Here is a 22,370-nt window from a genome sequence, read left to right on the forward strand (position 1 = left end):
AACCCATCAGTGTTGTGTTGCTAAAATAAACCAACAACATACAAAGTTTAAAATTGCAATCTACTACCTGAAAGCAGTACCCACCAGCTCTTTACAATGCTGAAGCTACAGAAAACAAAGAATGTAACATTTTGCCCCTATATAGAAGTCTAGAAAACTGTCACTTGTTTTAAACCCAAGTATTCTTAATTAGTATTTCTTCTATTATAAAAAGGCTAAGAACTTGCATCTGCAATACACTGCAATACTGACATAAAAAGCATCTTTCATCCTGTATTTCAAAACACTTGATAAATGACTGCCAACCAGGTGACGCAGCCCAGCTTACAAACAGAAGCAGCAGAGTTTAAGGATAAACTCATCCTGCGGTCACAAGCCTGACTACAGCTAACCCAGATATAGCAACACCAGCTTTAAATCAACTAAACAAACTGTTGCTAGAAGTAGAGTAACCACAGCAGCAGGAGCTCAGGACAGGCTTGCTGTTTAGACGTTCACTCAGTTTCTCAGGCAGGTTTTTTCAACATTGCTGAATTCCCTGCTGCTGTGGCTGCATTACTAGCAGTATGAAAGCTAACTGGTTAAAAGCAAGTGGTACATTCACATTGCAATCATAGATGTAACTGCAGTTCGTACCATATACAACTGCTTCGAAGTCACAGAGGTGTCTCATGCTTCTAGAGCATGATCTCCTGACCTCAGTGATATAATTTAGACATTAAAACATGCTCCCATTTAGATGATGGTCTTGAAGCACTTTCAATTTACGCAACTGGTTTCTGATGAACAGTTTTATCCCAGTACCAGTAAGTTACATGGGAACTCCAGCCATTCAACAGGAAATATTATTTGCACCACAAAGACTGAGTCAGCTCCAGACTCTTCAACCGTGTAGGCAAAATTCAGTAGAAACACAGTGGATTCCTGGAAGGCAGGGAGAAGGAGGAAGGTTTCTGGAGGCTACAATATAGGTCACTTGTTTCTTTTAGGCCCAATTCTTCTATCATTATCCTAGGATGAAGGCTCTCCAACTTCTGCACACCATCCTTCCGTTACCTCCTTCCTGCCTTTCCTACCAATCCAAAAAGCAGCAGTCCCTCTTCCCCTCTTTCTCACCTCATCTACTTACCATTCCGTGTCTGCCACACTGCTAGGAAGAGGGCAGAACTACACACTATTCCTACAGGAGGAAGAAAATACTTCAAAAGCAAGGGGAAACAGCTCTGGAAAGCAGGTTCTGCTCCTTCTGCTTTCACCCAGAACTGCAATTGCTTCCTTTTCCCTCAAAGCCAGTCCCTTCGTCAGCAACAGCAGCATCTACCACATGTTATCAGACACTGACAGCCTATCAGACAGCTGTGTACTATGCGCCTCCAGTTCAAGCTAACTCTGAACAAGTCCTCAGAAAAGAAACATAACACACAAGGTAGCTTAATAAAGGATTTATATAAAAGAATCTTACTTCAAGCAACCTTAATTATGTATATTTGTTAAAGAAACTTATCTACACTTGTGACAATGTACTGCAAAGTTTGAACACTATTTTTAAACTGTTTATAAAAGATTTCACTCAAATCAATCTACAAAACTGAAAGGTATCTGGCTGCATATCTGAAAAAAGAAACTTAAAATAATGAACTCACTTCTGACAAAAAAAAAATTCTGCAGGAACAGTAAGATTTTCTTAATTTCCATTTACTTTAGTGGAAGTGATCAGAAGTGAGTGTCAAAAGAGGAAAGTTACCTTTCCTGTTTTACCAGTCTATGAAAATGACACGTAGAAATTGGTATCAGCTAGTTTAAACTCTTGAAACGCACTTGCATCTCATCCATAGAGAAAATCATTTAGTTCATAAACGATGGGTAGAACTGTTAATCCAATACACCACAAAAATTAGGATTAAAAATGGCATATCCTCCTAATTATCAAAGCAATCTAAATCTACACTTCTAGAAATTTTAAGTTATCAGCATACATTGAAAGACTGGTCACGTAAAAAGCCAGACAATAGTAGTGAAAAGAGATAAACAAATAGTGAATATCTGTTTTCAAGAAAAGAAAAACCTTCCACATGGATCACAAGCTCCCTGAGAACAACTCTAGCATCAGGATGCAAGACCTGTTTCAGGCGCTTTGTTAAAAAATGGGAGACACTGAAAATGAACAGGTTTGGTCAATACCTCGTGTATTAACTCAAGAGCCAAATGGAAGCAAAAGAACTCTTCCACAGAGCTTTATGTACAACCTCATCAAGTTTTACACACTGGAAAGTAACTGACAAACACTTTAAGCTCTGTAAAGAAACCAAATTGAAGAAATTCCACGGAGAAAATACTATTCGTGCTTTCTTCTGACCAGGCTTGTTTATAAATACTTGCTCTTCCTACTCATCATTGTACATAATCAGCCTTCTCTAAATGCACACTTATGTCTTCGAAACCATGCTTTTCCTGACCGCTACACTAACCTGTGAACTTGTACTAGCAACTTTGAGAGCTCTTTCATAGCCACTCACAAAGAAAAAGATTCCTATGAACATTGTATGATCTGTAAAAATATCTTCAGAAACAATACTTCAAAAAAATTAGTTGATCCTAAAATGTTTTGGTTCAATGTACTTTCATTCTAGAGAACGACAATTTTGAAATTATATACATCTAAAGCATCTTTCACTACAGTATCTGGGTCATCCTGTGTAAATATACCCCTACAAAGACAGCTCCCCTGGGCTAATGAGCATGTAGTTTCACAGACACTCCAAATCATCATAAGATGGCATTTTTTCTTACATAAAGAGTCGTCTGCTTCCCTCCCACCAGCTCCTGCACCACCCTTTCCTTATATCAACCTAAAGGTTTTACTCTGACATACACACTTCCATAACTATAGCTTGTATAGCTATATGTATCATAGCAGAACCACACATCTCCCAGGACCGATGTAAACTCCGGTAGCTTAACTCAACAATTTAACATTTTTTAAAAAGCACCTTTAATAGTCAAGCGACAGATGAAATCATAGAAGCCAACATACAGTCCAACAGTTCAGTCTTTGTACATCACTTAAATGCATAATACTATGTCCTAGATTTAATATATGCTAATAACTGTGCTTTAAGGTACGAAAAGATGTTTAACACCATAATATTGTACCAGAATCCAGTCCCTGACCTTGCAATTTAAGTAAAAATTAGAAACATAACAGAGAAACATGGATGGAAGAGACTTCAGTGTTTGAAGATACTCAGTTGTGTTTTACAGAAATTAAACAAGAAAGCAGACAGCACCTGACCGAACAGCCAGTAATGAGAAATATAAGCAAGTTTTGAGAATATTTACATATAATTAGAGAGGCAGCATGAGAAAAGGCTAAAAAAAGGGTGGGGGAAGATGTAAGACATGAAATGAGCAAGCAGAGATTACATAAAACTACAGGCTACGCAAAAAAAAAAAATCCACCAATAAATAAATTAAAAAAAATCCCCCGCACAAACACACAAAATCCCAGGACAGGGTCAGAATTACTAAGTGAAGACAAGAAAGTTAAGCCCTATGAAGAAAGACACAAAGGAGTGTAAGGAAACTCTACAGTCAGAACAGTACTATAATAACGTACTTATTCACTCAAAGATGATGAGGCAGCAAAAATACGTCCATTGCACAGGGAAGGAAGAATTAAAGATACTAAGTTAGACAAGGGACATAACCTACCATTACCAGAGGGAAACAAGGAAAAACACAATCCTAAATAACTCTGTTCTCTAATAAAAGCAAACTATTTCACACCTGTACTTGAACTACATGATTTTCTGTTGGAACTAATCCATTACTACAGATCAACCGAAATTTGCCAAGCAACATCAACCAAGTTTAGAAATCCACCAGTTCTATTTGATAAAAAGCACTCTTCAACAAGGGACAGAGGTCACCTTAGACAGAAAGCAGTTCAAGTAATCTGATGCTATGCTTTGATTTATAAGAAGACTTACTAGCACAAAGTTGCTTGCAAGGTACGATTGCTTCTCTACTAACATGATTTGCACAGAATTCCTCTTTCCAAACATGCATATCAAAAACAAAATTGCATTTTACAAGGAAATAATCTAATCCTATCACTCCCAGAGTGCAAAAAACTTCCCCCATTCCCTTATCTTTATCTCCTGCTTACTCAAAATGTTTGTACTGATGAAACTGAAAGAGCAGATTTCTCCCTAACTACCACTGGTTATTGTGGAAGAGGAGAACCCTCTGTCAATAGCTTGCACTATCGAGATGTTTTTTGTATGTCAGAGAATTAACTGATATTTTCTTTCGACCATTGGACAAGTTTTTATATTTTATTCTTTTGCCACTTGGTATACTCACTTTGGGAAACTTGAAATTTCAACAAAAAGAGCAAAAAGCCAGAAACATTTAACAAAGTTGTTCAGGCAAGATTTGACAAACATTAAAAACCAAGTTACAGAAGTAATAGCGAAAGGCAACTTAAGAACCTGAAACAGAAAGGAAAGTCTTGCAATCTGGAGAATCACAGAAAAACATTAACTTTCAGAGAACTAGAACAAGGAAAGGAGACAAAGTTGTAATTGCAATATCTCTTACTCCTTCATACAAACACGGTGCTTCCCCTACTATTTTTAAGAAAAACTATCCATGTTGAACAAGCAATATAGTTCTTTCTCGTGCATTTAGTACTACACTGGAAGGCTTTGCTACAACACAGTGATCCCCAACATTACTACATGACTTGGACATTTTAAGTGTAGATTGGAGTGCAAGTCTCCACAAGTGCAGAAGACAACTAGGGTAAGTTACCTATCTCCCTTTTTAGGGACTGCATTAAAATATCAGATGTAACACTAAGGTAGTACATATGGCTTACACACTTCAGACAAACTCTACAGAATTTTAATTTTCAAACTTCACTAAGACCCATGGAAGGTAAGCAGGACAAAACCTAAAATTAACTGAAGAACAGGAGGAAGAATTCAGAGTGCCTGAAATAAGGCTACCTCCTGAAATGAAGGTACTGCAATTATTTTGTAAATCTTTCTGGAATTGCTTCACAGATTACAGGTTTAATTAAGAAAAACATTATATTGAAGAGATGTTAAGCTTCTAGAGACCTAGCTATGTACTTAAAACATTAAGAGTCCCAGGAGTCCTGGTGGGATGTCTGTCTTCAGATTTCACAGTGTTTAAGTTCATTAGAAAATTACTTGGTTTAAATTTTAAGAGGATGCCATCTGTTTTGGAGAGATGCTATATGCCACAAAGAACATAAAATGAAAAGGAAAACAAAGTAGATCTACTATTGATTCTGTTCATTGAACAGGCCATAAAAGAAACATCAGAACTTAATAAAAGAAGAGAGCACTTCCCTCTCCACCCTTCTCCTACTATTAGCTCTCTGACAAGCAGAAATAAGAAAGTACAAAATAGTACATTTAGGATGCAAACACTTCACGTTCAGCTAAACTGATTTTAAGACAAAGTACTCAGAACACAGAAGGAAAGAAACAGGGGACAATCTCGGAGGGATTCACTTAACACATATCAAGAGATACCAGTCACTTATATTAGCCTCCCCCCTCCCCCCCAATTATTGTTGACTTAGATTACACTCCCACAGAGACTTCCTAGTAGGAAACAGGTGGTTTTAAGTGAAATAACTTGCCAACTTTAATAACTGTTCCCTCTCTATTGTGTCTTGCCATCTTCATAGAAGATGAAGATATACTCTACGACACAGTAATTTCCCGAGGCTGTCAGAAGCAAAATTAAAGTTTCATCCAAAACAAGTTAATTCCTTTTCTGTTCTGGTCTATCAATGGTATCTCCCAAACTATCTGAAAAGTCAAAAGGCACAGAAAATGAAGCGCACCCAGCAATCACGTATCTAATTCAAACCCGTGTGCAAGGCGGTAGACTTTCCAGTGTGTTCTTCCACAGCCTCGATGCAAGATGTACCCAAGCAGGAATATTGTGGACTAGATGGAATATGCCATTTCTCAAACCAAAGGCCCATCTCTGCCACCAGAGAGTACAGACCTTATGCCCAGGCACGAGAAGCCCCAGGGTGGTTCCCTTCCCCCAGGCTGCGGAAAGGGCTGCACTTGGGAGTCCGTGTCTGCTCCACTCCCTGGCAGCAGGACAGCAACCGGAGCACACATGGAAGAGGTCCTCTCCAGCAGAGTCAGCAGCTAAAGCTGTGCAGAGGAAGTGATGGATTGCAGTCCCCTGAGGGAAAGGAGACTGAGGCCACTCTCTTCCTCTCACTCATCTTCCTCGGTTATCTGTTCTTCGGGGTGGAAAGACAGTAGATAAAGCCTTCTCCCTCTATTTTTTTTTTTTTGTTGCTGTTTTGTTTTAATCTTTACCTTACTTAGCACACCCTAATTTCAGATATATTGATTGGGTATAAACAAGGATACCTGGAAGTACATAGTTACATAGAAGGGCATGCACAAGCTAAAAATCTTGTTAAGAACTGCCTGTAAAATACAATCCCCAGCATTTTCATACAAAAAAAAAAACCAACCACAAAACAAAACAACTGTTGCCATTTGACATTTTAGTTTTTGTACAGAAATTACTATATTACTATTTATTATATAAATAAAAGATTGCTTCTTAACAAGGAGTGCTCAATAGCAAAGAAATGACTTTCAATATTTTCAGAAAATACCTCTGAAAAATTCTGGGGTAGAAAGCTGGCAACACTGAACTCCCATTAATGGGGAGATTAGCTATGCCATAGTTCAGCAGGGATTTCATCACAATGCAGAGAAGGAGAGCGCTGCCCCACCATGTATTTAACCTTATACCTGGTCTACACCAAAAGGGGCAAGCCTGCTCTGCTGCTCCCACACATTCCTGTGATCCCACACACAGGGAGGTGAAGCAGATCACTAATCTAACCACAAAATTAATGCTACAGAGAAGGAAGAATAAGGTGTGTGATGTGACTAGTAGAGAGCAGAGCCATTCCCTTAAGGAGTTGCACTTATAAAAGAACGCACCTTACTTAATTCCACTCTTGCTTCAAATATTCATTGAATTTTTAACTTTTTTTCTACTTCTCATGCTTTAACTTTAATACTATTTTGATGCAATTAATTTTAGTGTCATCATTTTGCCCACTGTTGCTATTTTCACCATCCACACAGTACAGATTAACACGGGAAATTCCAAACGACGACAATAGATTTACACAGTAAAATCCCCCATGCATCAATGCAGACTAGTTTCTTAAATGCTTTTGGCAAGCAGACAAACCCTTCAACCTAACATTAAATTAAAACCATAAGCAAGTGCTAGATTCTTTATCGGTGTTTCTGAATGAGCAATAAATTTTAAACTTTAGGTGATACAGTACAGTGAATTTACTGGAACACTGTGCTTTGCTGTAAACGGTAGACTCCTGTTAGGAAAACATGCTGGCAAGCACTCTTCCTGGGGGAGTGTCCTGTTCACTTTCACCTGATAACTCATGTAAAATTAAAACACTCTCACGTTTTATCTTCAGTAGGATTTGACCTCACGTTACCTTTCACTTTAATTAAAAATATATTGAAGAGCTCAAAAGAGGAAAAACTGGTATTTCCCACAAGCACAGAAGGTATTTTTCCATCTTCACTCACTAATTGTTGTCAGCCTAAATTAAGTCTTTGCTCTCCTCCTTGTGAGCATGACAAGCTCATTCCAGAACTACGGAAACTGCAATGCATTAGAACTACATCTACTTCAGTAGTATGAGTATTCACCTCTCTACTACTTGCAAATTACTACTGCTATTGCCAGGAACAACAGAGATTAAGATTTAGTTATGGAAACAGACAGCTGCTGAAGACATTAAAGTAGTATCTGTAATCATCAAGGGACTAATTCTGATCTCTGCTGATAAATATTTAGCTGACTCCAACAGAATACAGAAAAAAATCTGAACTAGGACTCAGAATTTTTCAAGAAAGTACATTTCTTAATATAGTTATCTACAAACAAACTCAAGTACCTTTCATTTTCTTTTCAAGGCAAAAACTGACCACAGAACAAAAAAGTACAAGACTACAACAGATTCTTCATTCAAAAATTAAATTCCTTACAGCAGAGTGGAAAGCAATATGCAAAAAGTAACTGAAAGCCTTCAAAAATTCCACAAAAAAAGTGGCTTATCTATAAAGACAAAAGTAAAAGTAGATTGTATTTTCATTAAATTTCCCTCTTCCACTTGACTTGCAGTTACCTTTGGCTGATAAGAATAAACTGATGTATTTACTGACCTATTCCACTTACTGTGCTTTTCTACACTGTGTACCAATATGTAAATTCTTACCCTACTCTGATTTCTTATTCTTCATATAATTTCATTTATGCACATATTCAAATAACATTTCTTACAAATCTCAAGTTTTACTACAAGTAGAATGATCACCCCAGATACCAACTTTCCTATAAAGCGCACACCAAGTTTTACAAACACAGGCTTTTGGATAAGCATCAAATACCAGCTAAGTCCTCCCATCTGAGCAATATCAACTATACTTAACTTATTTACAATTTAGCTACCTTTTTTTTTTCTATGATGCAGAAAAATCACTAGTTCAGGGAACCACACTAAACTTATGCCACAATATATGCAGACCTAGTATCTTCCTGCCGTCACATATATTACAGGATACTTTACCCCAACTTATTTTATTTGTCTGGTTCTGGATAGTTACCAATATTCTGTGTCATTATTACATTTACCTTTGTAAAAAATTTAGTTAGCACCCTTTGTACTAGATTATCTTAAAATCATTTGAGTTTTGTGTACTTTTTAATCTGATCGATGATCTTCTAAATATTTCCTGCATAACTTAATTATAAAACACACACACTCAGTAATCTCTTTGTGTACAGCAACTGTTTTCTCAGCCCACATCTGCCTCATTTCTGTAGAACGTATCTTCAAGACAGGAACTAGATTACTACGCATTTCTGCAATGCGTAATGCAAGACTTTGATCCAGTTATTACTACAACAAACTATACTAGGAATAATTATTTCAGAGCAGCATGATTTCAGTGACCGTATTACTGAAATTTCATTTTTAATCTTTAAACTTCAATTAAAGGGCATTCACATCAACCTTAGAATTGTAAACAACATCACTTAAGTAACTAGCACAGAAAGTTCGGAAGGGGGGGAAGGTATCTGACTTCTCTCACAAGTTACAATCACACAAGCCCTAAGAACATTTATATTCATCTGCTCTACCAAAGATAACTGTAACTGTATTTGAATACCACTAGCCAAACAGATTGTCAAGAGCAGATAGGCATTATCTGTGTCAAAATACCTCCCCAAAACCACTTACATAGTCCAGATCTGCCTTTAACATGATTGGACATTTTGTTGAAATTTAGACAACCATATTTATTTCAACTCTAATAATTCCGTCGATTATTCTTAGCTTTTACTTATTTCCATTTCAGATAAAATTTGATTGAAGATATTAGTGTTCTCTAAAGGCATGTTTCAAGAGTGATGCTGTGCACTGTATAATAGAGATTCTGCAAGAATTCCATAGCACAATTCAGAGTGCATCCCATTCAATAGATATTGCACAGAAAAATAATCCATCAAGCAAAGGTGCAATATAATTCTATAGTACTCTGGAGTTGACGCAGGCAGAATACAGAAACATTAAATAGATGACATTTTCTCAATGAACCTGTCTAGCAGAAGCTCAGGAGTCAAAATTTAAGAAAAGTGTTATGCAATAAGTGAAACATATTTAAAAGTCTTCCTGAATTTGCAGCAAGTTAAAATTTCTGTCTCTATAGGAGCTACCTATAGAAAAATCACTCCAAGTAATATAAAATTAATGTCTGGATAATTGAAATATATCACCTCTTCCATACTCAAACTAAATTCCACATTATCTACTAATACAGGGCACTGAAGTCATTCCAGGTATCACCAGTTTGCACAGAATAACCACATAAACAAAAGAAATGCTGTAACTCATCTGGTAAGTGTAGCTATCACTACTAATTTATTGGTTAAATGACCAGCGCATAGAGATCCACAGGTTACCTTAGAAGAGCAGTAGACCACACTGAGGTAAAACTATCAGATCCTTACTATATTGAGCAATAAAGCTGGAAAGGCAGATTAAGGAAAATGCACCCTGTGCAACTACCACTGGATCTGAATTTACTTTGTACTGTACTCCTATGCTTGCCACTTCACGCATTGTCCCACAAAAAAAAAAAAAAGAGGCTTCACTCAGGTCTGAAAGCAGTACTACTAGGATCAGGTAAATTGCACTTCTATTACTAATTCCTTCCAAAACCAGAAACAAAAGCCACCCAATTGGCTTCTACACAAGGCAGTTCAGCTGACACACACTAAGCTTGGGCTGACAAGGTGTACTCTACCTCAGTGACTTAATAGACAGGCATTAGGTGTTTCTGCATCATCACACTCCCTTACCACTTCTGAGCAAAGCCTCATCAGGTGTAGCCATCACGGAAATCTTATAACTGTCTTCAAGTAGTATTACTTCTAAAACTGAGACCTGCCAGACACATACCAGCTTTGTGGAAAAGCAGCATCAGTCTGGTTTATCCACAAACCTGATAATCCACCGACCCCCAACATGACCAGACTGCTTTGTATCCTCCCTTCTGCACACACCATTACCTTGTTCCTTCCCCCCCCATCTGCCATCAAGCACGAACCTTCCCAAAATCTGTAGACAGGACGACAGAGCAAGGCTCATCAATTACAAGGTCAAAACAGAAAAACATCCTTGCTACCATAAAGTGTAAGATGGAACAGAACAATACCCAAACGTCTGGGGAAGTACTGCAAATGAAATAGTAATGAGCAAGGCCACCATGGAACAGGAGACTTGAGGCACACTGGAAAAGATAGAGGTAATACTGAGGCACGCACTACAGCTGTGAAGAAACATTACTAAGAGGTAAAGGTTAGAACCGATAGAAACTCTGAGGATGAGAACTGAGCTTGAAGAGTAGAAGGATGCCAACAGAATATTACTAAAGGTGATCATCAGAAGCACATGCAACTGTATTAACTACTACAGAATAAATGGTGGGGTGGTTTTCTGTGCAAAGTAACAGTGAACTGTCTGCAAAAAGACTAGCAGGGTGTGTGCATATAAGAACAGACTGTATATAGCAACAGTGAAGAAAGACATACTTAGAAATGAAAGCCTGCATGCGCATACAGTTACATTTGCAGCTAAAAGAGTCCGATTACACTGAAAAGTTAGCATTGCTATGAGGAGCTTGCCTTTTGTCTTTCCTTCCATGTGTATTCTATAGAGAGACTAAAGTTTATTAGGATAAGTTCATCATGCACATTTTATAACGGCAGTTAAAGTTTGACCTTTATACTGTAAACCCCATTCCCAACAGATATGAAGTGGCAGCATTTAAAATAAAACACTACAATAGTGTGCGTTTCCTAAAGGAGCAAGTGATTTCATCTGTATCACAACTGATTCCTCTAAAGTACTACAACTGTACTTTTGATACATAAATAATTTTTTATAATATAGGTAAAAGAGCCAGGAAGGTAAACTATCTTTGACAAAGATAAATCAGCAGGCTTTTCAACCGAGATTCCTGTCCTTTTGAGGCATCAGTGGATTATGAGACAGAAAAAACAGTGTCAGTGGGATGGGAATTAGTGGGGAATAATTCCAGCTACTCAGTGGAATGGAGTTAGTGAGGAATAATAGTAGGAAACAATGCAAGGAAGTTTACTCACATCTCTTGCTTCACTGAGAACATGGAAATGGAAGAGGCCTATACTAACAAAGGCACACAGACTTCTTTCAGAAAATGTTATCCTGTTCATTGTGGCAGGAACTTGAGAATTGTTTTATTTCATTTAAAAAAAAAAAAAAAAAACATAAGGAATTACATTCCCCCAATAGTTCTAAAGATTTCCAGGCAATGACTTGCCTCCAAATCAGAACAACATTTTCAAATTAGTCAAAAAATACTAGCATACACATGTCAAGCAACAAAACTGCTGGTTGAATAAAACCAGAGAACATACTTTACAGAAAAAAGTAGACTTAAATTTAAGCATGTGAAATAAGCTAAAGGACATACTGCTACAAAAATCTACGTATTTGTAACAGAAGAAATGAAATTGCTATACAAGAGTTCAGAATACATCATTAAAACACTAAAGCTGAGAACGAGAACTTGTTCTCATACATGTTCGTTGATACCCTATCTCCACTCACATCTTTTCTACAGCTGACAAACTATTTCCCTGCTATAAGGAAATAATATAAAAACTAAACTGATCCAAAGAAGTGTTCCAAAAATGCAGTAAGAAAAAAAAATGCTCACTGCTACATAGGGTACATGAAACAGTATCAAAGAGTCAAAAATACTTTTTGCCATAATCTTTGATAAAACCACAGTTATGTAACTTACATTTATGGTTATATAATTTACCAACAGCAGCTCATCCCTGATCTACCTGACTGACTCTGTCGATGAGGCAAGATCAGCGAACACTGTTAATTCAGCTTTAGCAAGACATACAGCACAGTCTCCCACAGCATCTTTGTAGCCAAGATGAATAGCTACAGACTGAGCAGACCATCAGACTACACAGTAGGGGTTGTGGAAAATGGGGTCCAAAGTCTAACTGCAACCAGTTACAAATGATGTTGCTCAGAGTCAATACTGGGGCCAATACCCGTGCTGGTCGACGGGAAGCTGAACATCTGTCAGCGTGGTCTCGCTGTGACAAAGGCTGCCTGCACAGTGGGTTACATTTGCAATATCAGAGAAGGTGATCATACCCTTCCACCCGGCACTTACGACTCCATAACCATAATACTATGTCTGGTTTGAGGTCATGCAACGCAAAAGAGAGCAGAAAGGGCGAGATGAGCAGAAGGCCACTAAGATGTCTAACCGAGCTGCAGCATACAACGTAGGCAGGAAGCTAAGGCAGCATGTCTTCTGGAAAAGAGAGGGCTATGGTGGAGGAATCTAACTGCTGCCTTTCACCACTGAAGGGGTAACTGTGTACAGGCAAGAATGGAAACAGACTCCCTTCAGAGGTGCACAAAAGAGGGGTAAGAGGCAGTGGTCACAGGTTGCTGCACGGGAAACTCCAAGTTACTGCAAGGGAAACTTTTCCCAGTGCACCTGGTTAAGCAGTGAAAACAGGGAGCCAAACACAGGCTATGGAATTGCCATCACCGGAGATTTTCAGGAGAGGTGCACAAAGCCCTAAGCAACCTGAACTAACTTTAGAATTAAACCCCCCCCGCCCCCAAGTACAGGGTCTGACTGTATGACCTCCAGAAGTCCCTTCCAGCTTACATATTCTATGATGCTACTAGATGTCCATGCTCTGCAATCACATGTATTAAACTTGACTCAAGAAACTTTGCAGAAAAGGATTTATGTTGGTCCTCAAGGAAACTAGGAAGAGACAACTTCTGTCTTCAGGCTTGGATGAGGTGCAAATTAATATTTCAGATCTTCCTGGGAAACTCTGAGTAAAGAATTTAACTACACAGAGAAACAAAAACAGAATGTATTTTAATGGCTGTTTATACTGCTTTCAGGGCAAGAACTGGTATAAATACATTACATCCTGTCCAGGCCAGTGTTCTCTACTTAAGCCTAGAACTATTTTACAGTTAATCACTTCTGCCTATATACTGTATTTCTCCAGATTTTGGTACTTCACTACTTATTTCTGGGTTCCTTCACCATCAGTAAGCATCTGTCTTATACTTTCCACTATAGTAAGCCGTTAAAACTGTGCTTTATAGGTTGCCTGCCCCAGGGCAGGAGTGGAAGAAATGCAGAGAAAATTGACATAAAATTTTTGATGCTTTTGTTTTCTCAGTTTTATTTTCAACTTTAGAACCAAAGGAAAATTCTAGTTTTCCTTTCCAGTCCAACAAATTGGATTTTCTTGGTGAAGTACCTAAATAAATGGTTTAGAAACATTTATGCTATTGAAGGGGCAGAGTGATTTTTAAATCCAAGAGAATTTCCTAAGAGGTAAGAGAAAACATATTTTAAATACAAGACAAGATCACAATTGATATGTGATCTTCATATCCATTCTTTAAGAATTCTTCAGAAGAACAAAAAAAAAATTTCACTTTTGCATTTCACTTATAGTATTAGTGACTTTTGTACCACCTCTTAAAGCCGTTTCTACTTCAGAAAAAAATAGATTTTCTTATGCAAAAAAACAAGCACAAAAACATACCCTGTTTTTAAAGGAGTCTTTCAGATACAGTAAAGTATTAAGACTAACAAATTTCCTATCTCTTCACTTTACTCAGTTTTGCAAGTCACACTGATCTTTTGCAAACTAGCGAAAAGGAGGTTATAACAATCTTCCCTGACTATACTTGGTCTCACTAAGGAAATTCCACGTTAGTATCTTAGTAAAAAGTCAAGTCAATTCAGGAGTACATCACTCCTCTGGAAAGAAAAGAGTCCTAAGACTCAACACAAGATTAAAAAAAGTTGAACCATAAACTTTATATTTCACCTAAGGCTAAGCCTTACCATAAAAGAAACAAAAATATTTCAAAGTAGCCAAGCAATCAAGATTTTGCTTCTGTTCACCTATAATAAAGGAAGTTTAGACTGGCTTTTGTAAATGCAGGACATAATCTCACAAACAATTAAGTGAATGGTTAACTTCGCACAAGAAGATAGCTTAAACTTCAAATAGATGAAGTTAACACACGTGATTGCATGATCAGGCTTTTACTGGAAGGTACTGACAACACAACTAAGTTTACGCTGATAATGTAACCAAATTTAGCAACATTTTTATTCCAGACCTTCCTTGTAAACGAAAAAGACTTTTAATTACAATAAAGATACACTCTGAAGAGCCTTATCATAGTTGCAGTGCTGGCTTATACAACTCTCATCTTTTGTTCCTCCCCTATCCCGCCTCTTCAGTTGTGCTGGGGTTTGACATACCAGTTAGCACGGACAAAACAAGCTGGATCAATTAACTGAACCTTGTTAAAAACAGTACTGCCAAAAAGAAAGTGACCTACAACTGTGAGCAGTTTCCTGCTCTAGGTTACCATGCAGCTACCTAAAGAGTTGTTGAACAAGCACAAGTGAAATAGTGACACGAGGGCTGTGTTAGCCAACACTGCTGCCAAGAGAAATACTAGTAAAATTACAGCCTAACCTAAACCTGCATCTACCTGTTCATAACTCATGCCGATGAATAAGCACATTGAAACAAATGGGGGCAGGGAGGTACCCAGCGGCCTTCCATGAGCCCATGCTTTCAATCTGTTAAACAAGCTATGTACGCCACGATCACACTTTCATGAGAACCTTAAAAGTCATTTTAATTTACTTCATCAGCACCCTTTCAAACTAAGTTTACTAGTTGTTTACAAGATCTGCTGCAACTATGTCCAGAATAGGTATGGGGTGCAGAGGGTGAGAACACTTTACATTTAACCCAGGAAGCAGTGTATCATCTAAAAATCAGTGTTCATCATAGAGTAAGTTAAAAAGCTGAGAGAACCCCCATGAACACTATCTAACTCCTAGAAACAACAATAACTCAAAGCAAAAATACTTTACATTTCACTTGTCCTTATTTGCCTTGGTCCTCACTTACACAGTACTTATTGTTTGTTACTTTAGGAACAGGCTGTGACTGAATAAGATCCACTGGTTTTCAATAAGTAAGTCTGCAAACCGTTTCTGTAATTACCCCTGACTTAACCATCCTTTTTTTCCTCCCCCAAACTGAGCTCTGAACTTCATAAAAATCCTAAAAAAAAGTCACTACGAACTATTATTTTAGATTTCATCTTCTCATTCCAAGGCAATCTATTTATTAGTGGTTTAGATTTCTATTAAATAAAGTTACTTTTTCATTACTGGAAATAAAGAATATTTAGCTCATTTTGAATTAACATGTATTTGGTAGGTTTGTGTATTCAGGAACACTTTTACAGTGGTCAAGCTGAGGTAGATTAAAAATACATTAAATTCTTATATTGCATATTACCAATCTTTACATGAATGTTTACCATGAGATTTTAATTTTTACTCATTTCTTCCTGATACTTTGATACATAACACATCAGTGAAAATAGAAGCATATTTGATGAAGAAATACAGGCTTTGGTAGATAATGGGAAGCAAATTAAACGTTATGGAATAATATTTCCATGTCTGTCCCCAGATTATATTAGATACTTCCGATGTTCACATCTGACACTTTTTAAAAAACAATTTAATGCAACTGAAAGGTTCAAGAATGCTGAAAAAAGCTACAGACCTAAAAAAAAAGCCAAAGAAAACCCTGGAAACATAGAAGGCCAGGGTCTGCGTGAAGTACTAGATGACAGATACCAGTTCAGGTTTAAACAATAGTTTGCAATAATCAAATAAAAATTTAAAAAAAAAAACCCTAGATTTCCCAGATAGAAATAAAATCTGGAGTTTATTCATTCTCCAAGTTTCACATAGGGAAGAATTTTCCCAAAAACTTGCCCCTATACAATCACTTTTTTAAATTACTTTGGAATATAGGTAATAGTGGCATAAACAATAAAAACAGCCTGAAGAAATATTTCAGAACAGGAAAAGTATTTTAAACATGTTATACAGAAAAAACACAGCACAGAAAGCCCATATTAAAATAAGTACTACACTGAAATTTTAAGCATTACAACTGTATATTTCTGCTGAGCCAAAGCCTTCTATTCAAAGACCAAAGTACATTTCAGAACTTGTTTTTCTTTCAAAACCATTAATTCAAACAGCACTAGTAAGCTACCAAAAAAAAAAAAAAACCCACCACCAAAACCTACAAACCTCTTACACGTTAGAGGGATTCTAGAAACCCAAACAAAGCTCCTGCGGTCACTGGTTGCTAACAAAACACTGGTAAAAGCATATATCTCCTGCTGAAGCCTGTAGTCTGGCACTAGGCCTCAAAAACAAGGAGACAGCCTGGAAGCCAGAAAGTGAGCAACTCTATAGCAACGCACCCAGGGAAGCCTTTCCCCTTCCTGCCAAATAGTGATCCAGCAAGGAAGTCACCCAGCGCAGCACCAGCGCTCATCCCTGACAAGGAGCGTGGAACGCGGCTCCTTCCAGCTACATCACACCTTCGGGTGGGAATCCGCAAGGGTGATCTGTCAAAGAAAGTCCAGGAAAAGTGAAACTCTTGTGCGAGCTGAAAAACGAGCGACTACGGAAATTCAGAGCAGCTAGTGAGTTCCCATACGTCGCCTCTGCAGAAAGCACCTACTGATTCTCCCCTCTTCATCAAAAGCATTTAGACGCAATCATCACACACCGTGGTATACAAAGCCTAGAAAGAAATAATCTAAGCTATTCGTATCTTTACGTAAATAATATTATTAGATACTGCATACAACAGATATTACAACAGTATACAACAGACATTACAACAGTGAGCTAAAGTTTCCATTTAAAAATCCTGAATGTCACATAAAATGTAGAAAGAGCAACAGGTTTACTGTACTAAGCAGGATCAATAAGACCTGACAGATACCCCTGAGCAAAGCCTATACAGAAAGTCTCCCTGTTAGATAAAACTAACTACCAGCAAACAAAACTAATCCATCCAAAATTAAATGGGAAATAAGGCAAGCTTATTTAGCTCACAGAAGCAATCTACAGACAAAAAGAGAATCCAGGTAGCATCTCATTGACTTCAAATGCAGAAGTGTTATAAGCTACAACTGAAGATCACCAAAGAAGTCTCACTTACATTGTCTCTCCAGTCTTAGCAACATGACAAAGAAACTGATCCAGTATTGGACACACTTCCTTCTTTCCTCTCTTCTCAAAATCTGTTGGTATGAGAATGACACAGAAAGAATGGTAAAAGAAGATAGGACAGAACAAAAATTCACAATAATTAGCTATTTACTTGCTTTAACCCAGCTCCCACAAAAATATTTTCACACTTTCACAATGCTTTAGTTGTTCCCAAGAGCTCCACCAGCTTCCCAGCCCTGTAAAACACTTAATATTTTCGTGTGGAGAAACTACATGCATCCGAGTAGCGAAAGTTGATTTGCAACTTCTTTTGAGCAGCTACAACAGAGAAAGAGGCTGATTTCCTCAGGCTGCATCCAGCAAGGCAAGCTAGCACAGAAGTGGACTGGGGAGGGAGCAAAAGAAAAGGTACGGGCGAGGGCCGAGGAAGGGGAGGCAGGCAGGCATGTGGGGGGAGAAGAGGGCACTCCAGGCGAGGGGAGCCCCGGGCCTGGAGGAGAAGGGGAGCCGGCGGGGTCACTAACCTCCCCCTGCTGCTCCCTCTCACGCAGCCCAGAGCAAGCCCGGGGGGATCGCTCGGGCAGTGGGGACTAGGGGCTCACCCCTCCCCTTCCCCACAGGAGCCCCCCGGGTCTCTCCCCACTCTGTGGGACCCTCTTCCCTCCCACGCGAGCAGCCCCCTCCCCACAGCACGGGGACCCCGACCCCCGCCCCCGCCGGAGGGGAGCTGCCGCCCTCGGCGAAGGGCGCTCCCTCCGCCGCAAGGGTCTCAGCTGCGAGGGAGATCCCTGTCTCCCCCTCAGCGTGGGGACACCGCTTCCCCCCACCCCCCGCTCTCCGCGGCAAGCCCCGGCACCACCTTTCAGAGCCTCCTGCAGCCTCTCGACATCCATGATCCGCCTGGGCGTCTCCCCCCCGCTCCGCGCTGCTCCCCTCCTCCAGCCCCCCCCCCCGCCCCGCGCAGGAAACGGGCTCCAGCCGCCGCGCACACACAGAGACCCCGGGCTCAGCAACCCTCCAACATGGCGCCCGGGCCGTCCCCGTGCGCGGCCCCGACAGCCCGCCCTCCCCCTCCCTCCCTCCCGCCGGGGGGCGGTGGCGCGCGGGGAGGCGGGGCCGCGGGGCGGGGCGGCCTTGAGGAAGGCGGCGGGGCGGCTCCGAGGGAGGGAGGGAGCGAGCGACTGACCGGGCGGCGAGCTCCGAGGTCGGCCCCGCCGGGCCACCTCCGGCCGCAGCCCTCCTTCTCCTCGGGTCGGGGGCTACCGCCCTCCTCACGCCGGCCTCACCACGCATATCCTCGGGGAAGGGGATGGGAACGCGGAGCTCCTGCCTGATTGGCGGGGCCTCCCCGCCGCGGCCCCTCAGGGAGCTTGTGCGCCTTCCTCGCCCCTCGGCTGAGGGCGACGGCTCTTCCCCCACCCTCAAATCTAGTATCTGTTTGTGCATAGATATGTCAGCCCCCCTTTTACTCTCCAGGAGGAGCTATCTACCCCCTGCTTCACGACCTACCTCTCCCACCCTTTTGTGCACCTTCAAGCCCAACAGCCGCTCTCACCCTGGCGCACGCTACCTGTGTCCCTGGGGATGATCCTGTCTCTTACCACAACTCTAACCACGGGGAGGTGAAGTCCAGGCAGCCTCTTGTCACGCCTTTCTGGAAAGGGTCCCCAGGCAAGGCGGGAGGGGAGCCCGGCACAGGGCAGCCAACATTGCCCCTGGCCTGCTCAAGCCAGCCATGTACGGGCTCGTCCACCCCAAACGCTTCGGTAGGACTGAGGGATGCACGGTTGTTCCTGGAAGGAAAGGGAAATGCTAATTTAACACACACAAAAAAGAAGTTCTAAATAAGGTAGCCAAATATCAATGCCAACTGTTATTCTAGGCATATGTGAGCTGGCACATCTGCGGTGGTTTACTATTGGGTAAAATCCTGATACCTGGATCGTGTCCCAGTCTCCTCCCGAGGCCTGCACACGGAGGCAGCCATGTGCGCAGAGGTGTCCATCCTTCCCGGCGGGCACAGCCCCGGCTGCTCTCGCGGCCAGTGTCAGTCTGGCAGAGCACGAGGCTGATCATAAGCAAGAGTGGATCGGCTGCCTACAGCAGAAACGCAGACTCTGCTGTACTGTCTCAAAGGAGTCCCTAAAAAGATTGTAATGCCAGTGGCTGTACTTTTTCCACTCTCCCAGGTGCCAGCTTGACAACAGAAAACCTCTGACATGGCCACATTTCTTAGAAATGCTGCTAACATCACAGCAAAATGACCCGGTTTGTGGACCACCACAAATGGCTAAGAGATGAACTTGGCACCCATAGCAAGCATTCCTGTGCTGCAAGCTGCCTTCTCGGACCCCTTGTGTTGATTTTATCATGCAGGAAAGATCCATAAGATACACAATTAATGGTCTTCGCTGGCAACTGCATCGTACAGAAACCCCAACTTTTATTTAAAAAAATCTAAAATCAAGAACCTTTCAGATCTCTTTGACTAAGGAGGACTACATAATGCTAATAGGGATATTTAAGGTTTCATATTTATAGATAAGCTGTACAAAATTCTTGTTTCACACTATTGTGAAAACCTTTGTTAAAATAAGCAGACCTTAAAAAGCAAGTTCTGGGTTCTTTGGTCTGGGCAGAGGGGAGCTAATGAACCCCTGCAAGCCCCTGTCCCTCCACCTGGTCAGCAGGAGGAGGGAAAAGCAGCAGTAGGGTTTAACAAACCGACCTTTCGGGACAGGCTTTGTCGTTCAAGGCACCTGGCAGGGCCAAACGTTAATGTTAGGAATCCTGCAACCCGCGTGTGGGAAGAGGGGGCTAAGTCACCTCTCTTGCCTGAGCGGAGAGCTGAGCTGTGGTTGTGACTGTAAGTGTGAGGAGAGCGGAGCTGCTGCACTCTTGTGCCATGGCACGACAGGGAGCTTAGGAAAAGCATCTCTTCTATAAACTTCAAGAATAGTTTATAGCAGATACAGGTATCTCGGATTTAGTATTTTCGGGCTCTCTCTGACCAAATATGAATAGCTGGAAGTTTGCTTAAGTGCAACTTTAGAGTGCTACTACTTCTGAGTGTTTTACAAGGGAATTGTCTAGTTTTTGTGCCACAGATTGATTCTCAGCTTCTTAAAAGGAAAATGGCATTCCCCACTGGACATCAAGTACATGAGAAATCTCAACAACAATACTTAGGACTTGGCACTTTTACTTTCTTGTGCATGTCTCTTGTGTTACATGTTCCCTTGCAGCCAGCCAGCATCATTAACTCTATTAACCAAACAAATGACCAGAGAGACAAAGACGACACAACTTGCCCAAACCTCTAGGGGAGAAAAAAAAAAAAAAACAACCAACAAACCCCAGTGCATGAGATGGCTTTAAAACCATGGTAAATTTATCTGCCATTTTTCTTCTAACCACTTTGTTCATTATAGAGACAAGGACATCGTTAACAATTTTCATTATTGGTCATTTCGCCCTTGGCTGTCTGCCACCGTGACGCTCCCTGCCTCAAGCCCTCTGTAGCACGGGCACTCTTCTAGCACTAGACATCTGTATTAACTGAAACTATGTTAGTTTGCTTTTATAATTAGACAATAATATGCTCTCTACAGCATTAACAATATCCTCCCCCAAAACATCAGTGGAAAATCTCTTCAACGTAGAAAGAGCTGTGTTGAGAAAAGAGTTGAGACAGGACAGCGGAAGGTTTCACAGCAAGCAAAACCTTCTGTTTTCAGGGTGTGGGCTGAAAACAGAAACACTGAGGCCTGCATGCAGATGCACCAACAATAGAAAAGGGCGATACAATCAGATTCCAGGCTAGCCTATGTCCTTTTCCTTGAGGGCCACTTTATTATTTTAAAAGAGATATCAAAGTCCAGTTAAAGTAACAAAAATACTAGCTTACCTTTGCAACCTTCAGAAGAGCAGAGACCAGACCTTTCCTAGAGCAGAGCTTCTCTTAAATAACTTCTATACCCCAGCTGACTGCATTTCCCCCCAGATACCCCATTAGCTCACGTCCCCAGCACAGCTTGCTCTTTGTAATAATTCTCAGAGCTGGTCACATGCTCTCAATTTTCAGCTCTTCCCAAGGAACTGCATTTCCCAGCAGGATTGCTCTTAAAGAATCCCACCAGCCAAAACAAACCTGGAGAGGCATAAACATGCATATTAAAGTCTAATACAGTCACACAACCTACTTAAAAAACCCTAGGAGAGCAAATTCAATCGTCCTAAACAACATCTCATTCCATTTACAGGTATCACCAAAACCAACAAAATAAAGCTCATAATTGTCAATTTGAAAAGTTGTGTTGCTAACCTGTTCTTTTAAAACAGAAAAAAAAAAAATACAGTTGTTCCCAAGATACTAGAATTACTACTGAAAACCAGGACAACATAGCATTTCTTCACTAAAAAAGCAAGTTGCAGAAAAAAAAGAAATAAGCTTTTTCTAAATTCTTGTACTACATTCTGTATAGAAATACAAATCTAATTTAGCAGTTTATGATACAATAAAACACGCTGAGCCATTTTATTAAGCACTTC

General features: G+C 40.3%; 1 protein-coding gene across 3 annotated transcripts in view; it reads right to left on the reverse strand.

Moving 5' to 3' along the window:
• PPP4R2 (protein phosphatase 4 regulatory subunit 2) overlaps window positions 1-18,862 on the reverse strand; it is a 33,012-nt gene extending 14,150 nt beyond the window's left edge. The window contains exons 1-3 of one of the 3 annotated variants that reach the window (XM_075158611.1): window positions 18,679-18,862; window positions 17,809-17,890; window positions 17,060-17,206 (exon numbers count right to left, since the gene is read on the reverse strand). In XM_075158611.1, coding sequence (XP_075014712.1) covers window positions 17,060-17,206; window positions 17,809-17,890; window positions 18,679-18,712 — 263 coding nt within the window. In that variant the 5' untranslated portion in view covers window positions 18,713-18,862. Of the gene's footprint in view, window positions 1-1,129; window positions 1,246-17,059; window positions 17,207-17,808; window positions 17,891-18,678 lie in introns of those variants that run through there. The other 2 variants (XM_075158612.1, XM_075158613.1) reach the window with 2 other exon arrangements.
• Between the last annotated feature and the right edge of the window lie 3,508 nt (window positions 18,863-22,370).

This window comes from Calonectris borealis, chromosome 10, assembly GCF_964195595.1.
Source record: "Calonectris borealis chromosome 10, bCalBor7.hap1.2, whole genome shotgun sequence".
Classification (NCBI taxonomy): domain Eukaryota; kingdom Metazoa; phylum Chordata; class Aves; order Procellariiformes; family Procellariidae; genus Calonectris; species Calonectris borealis.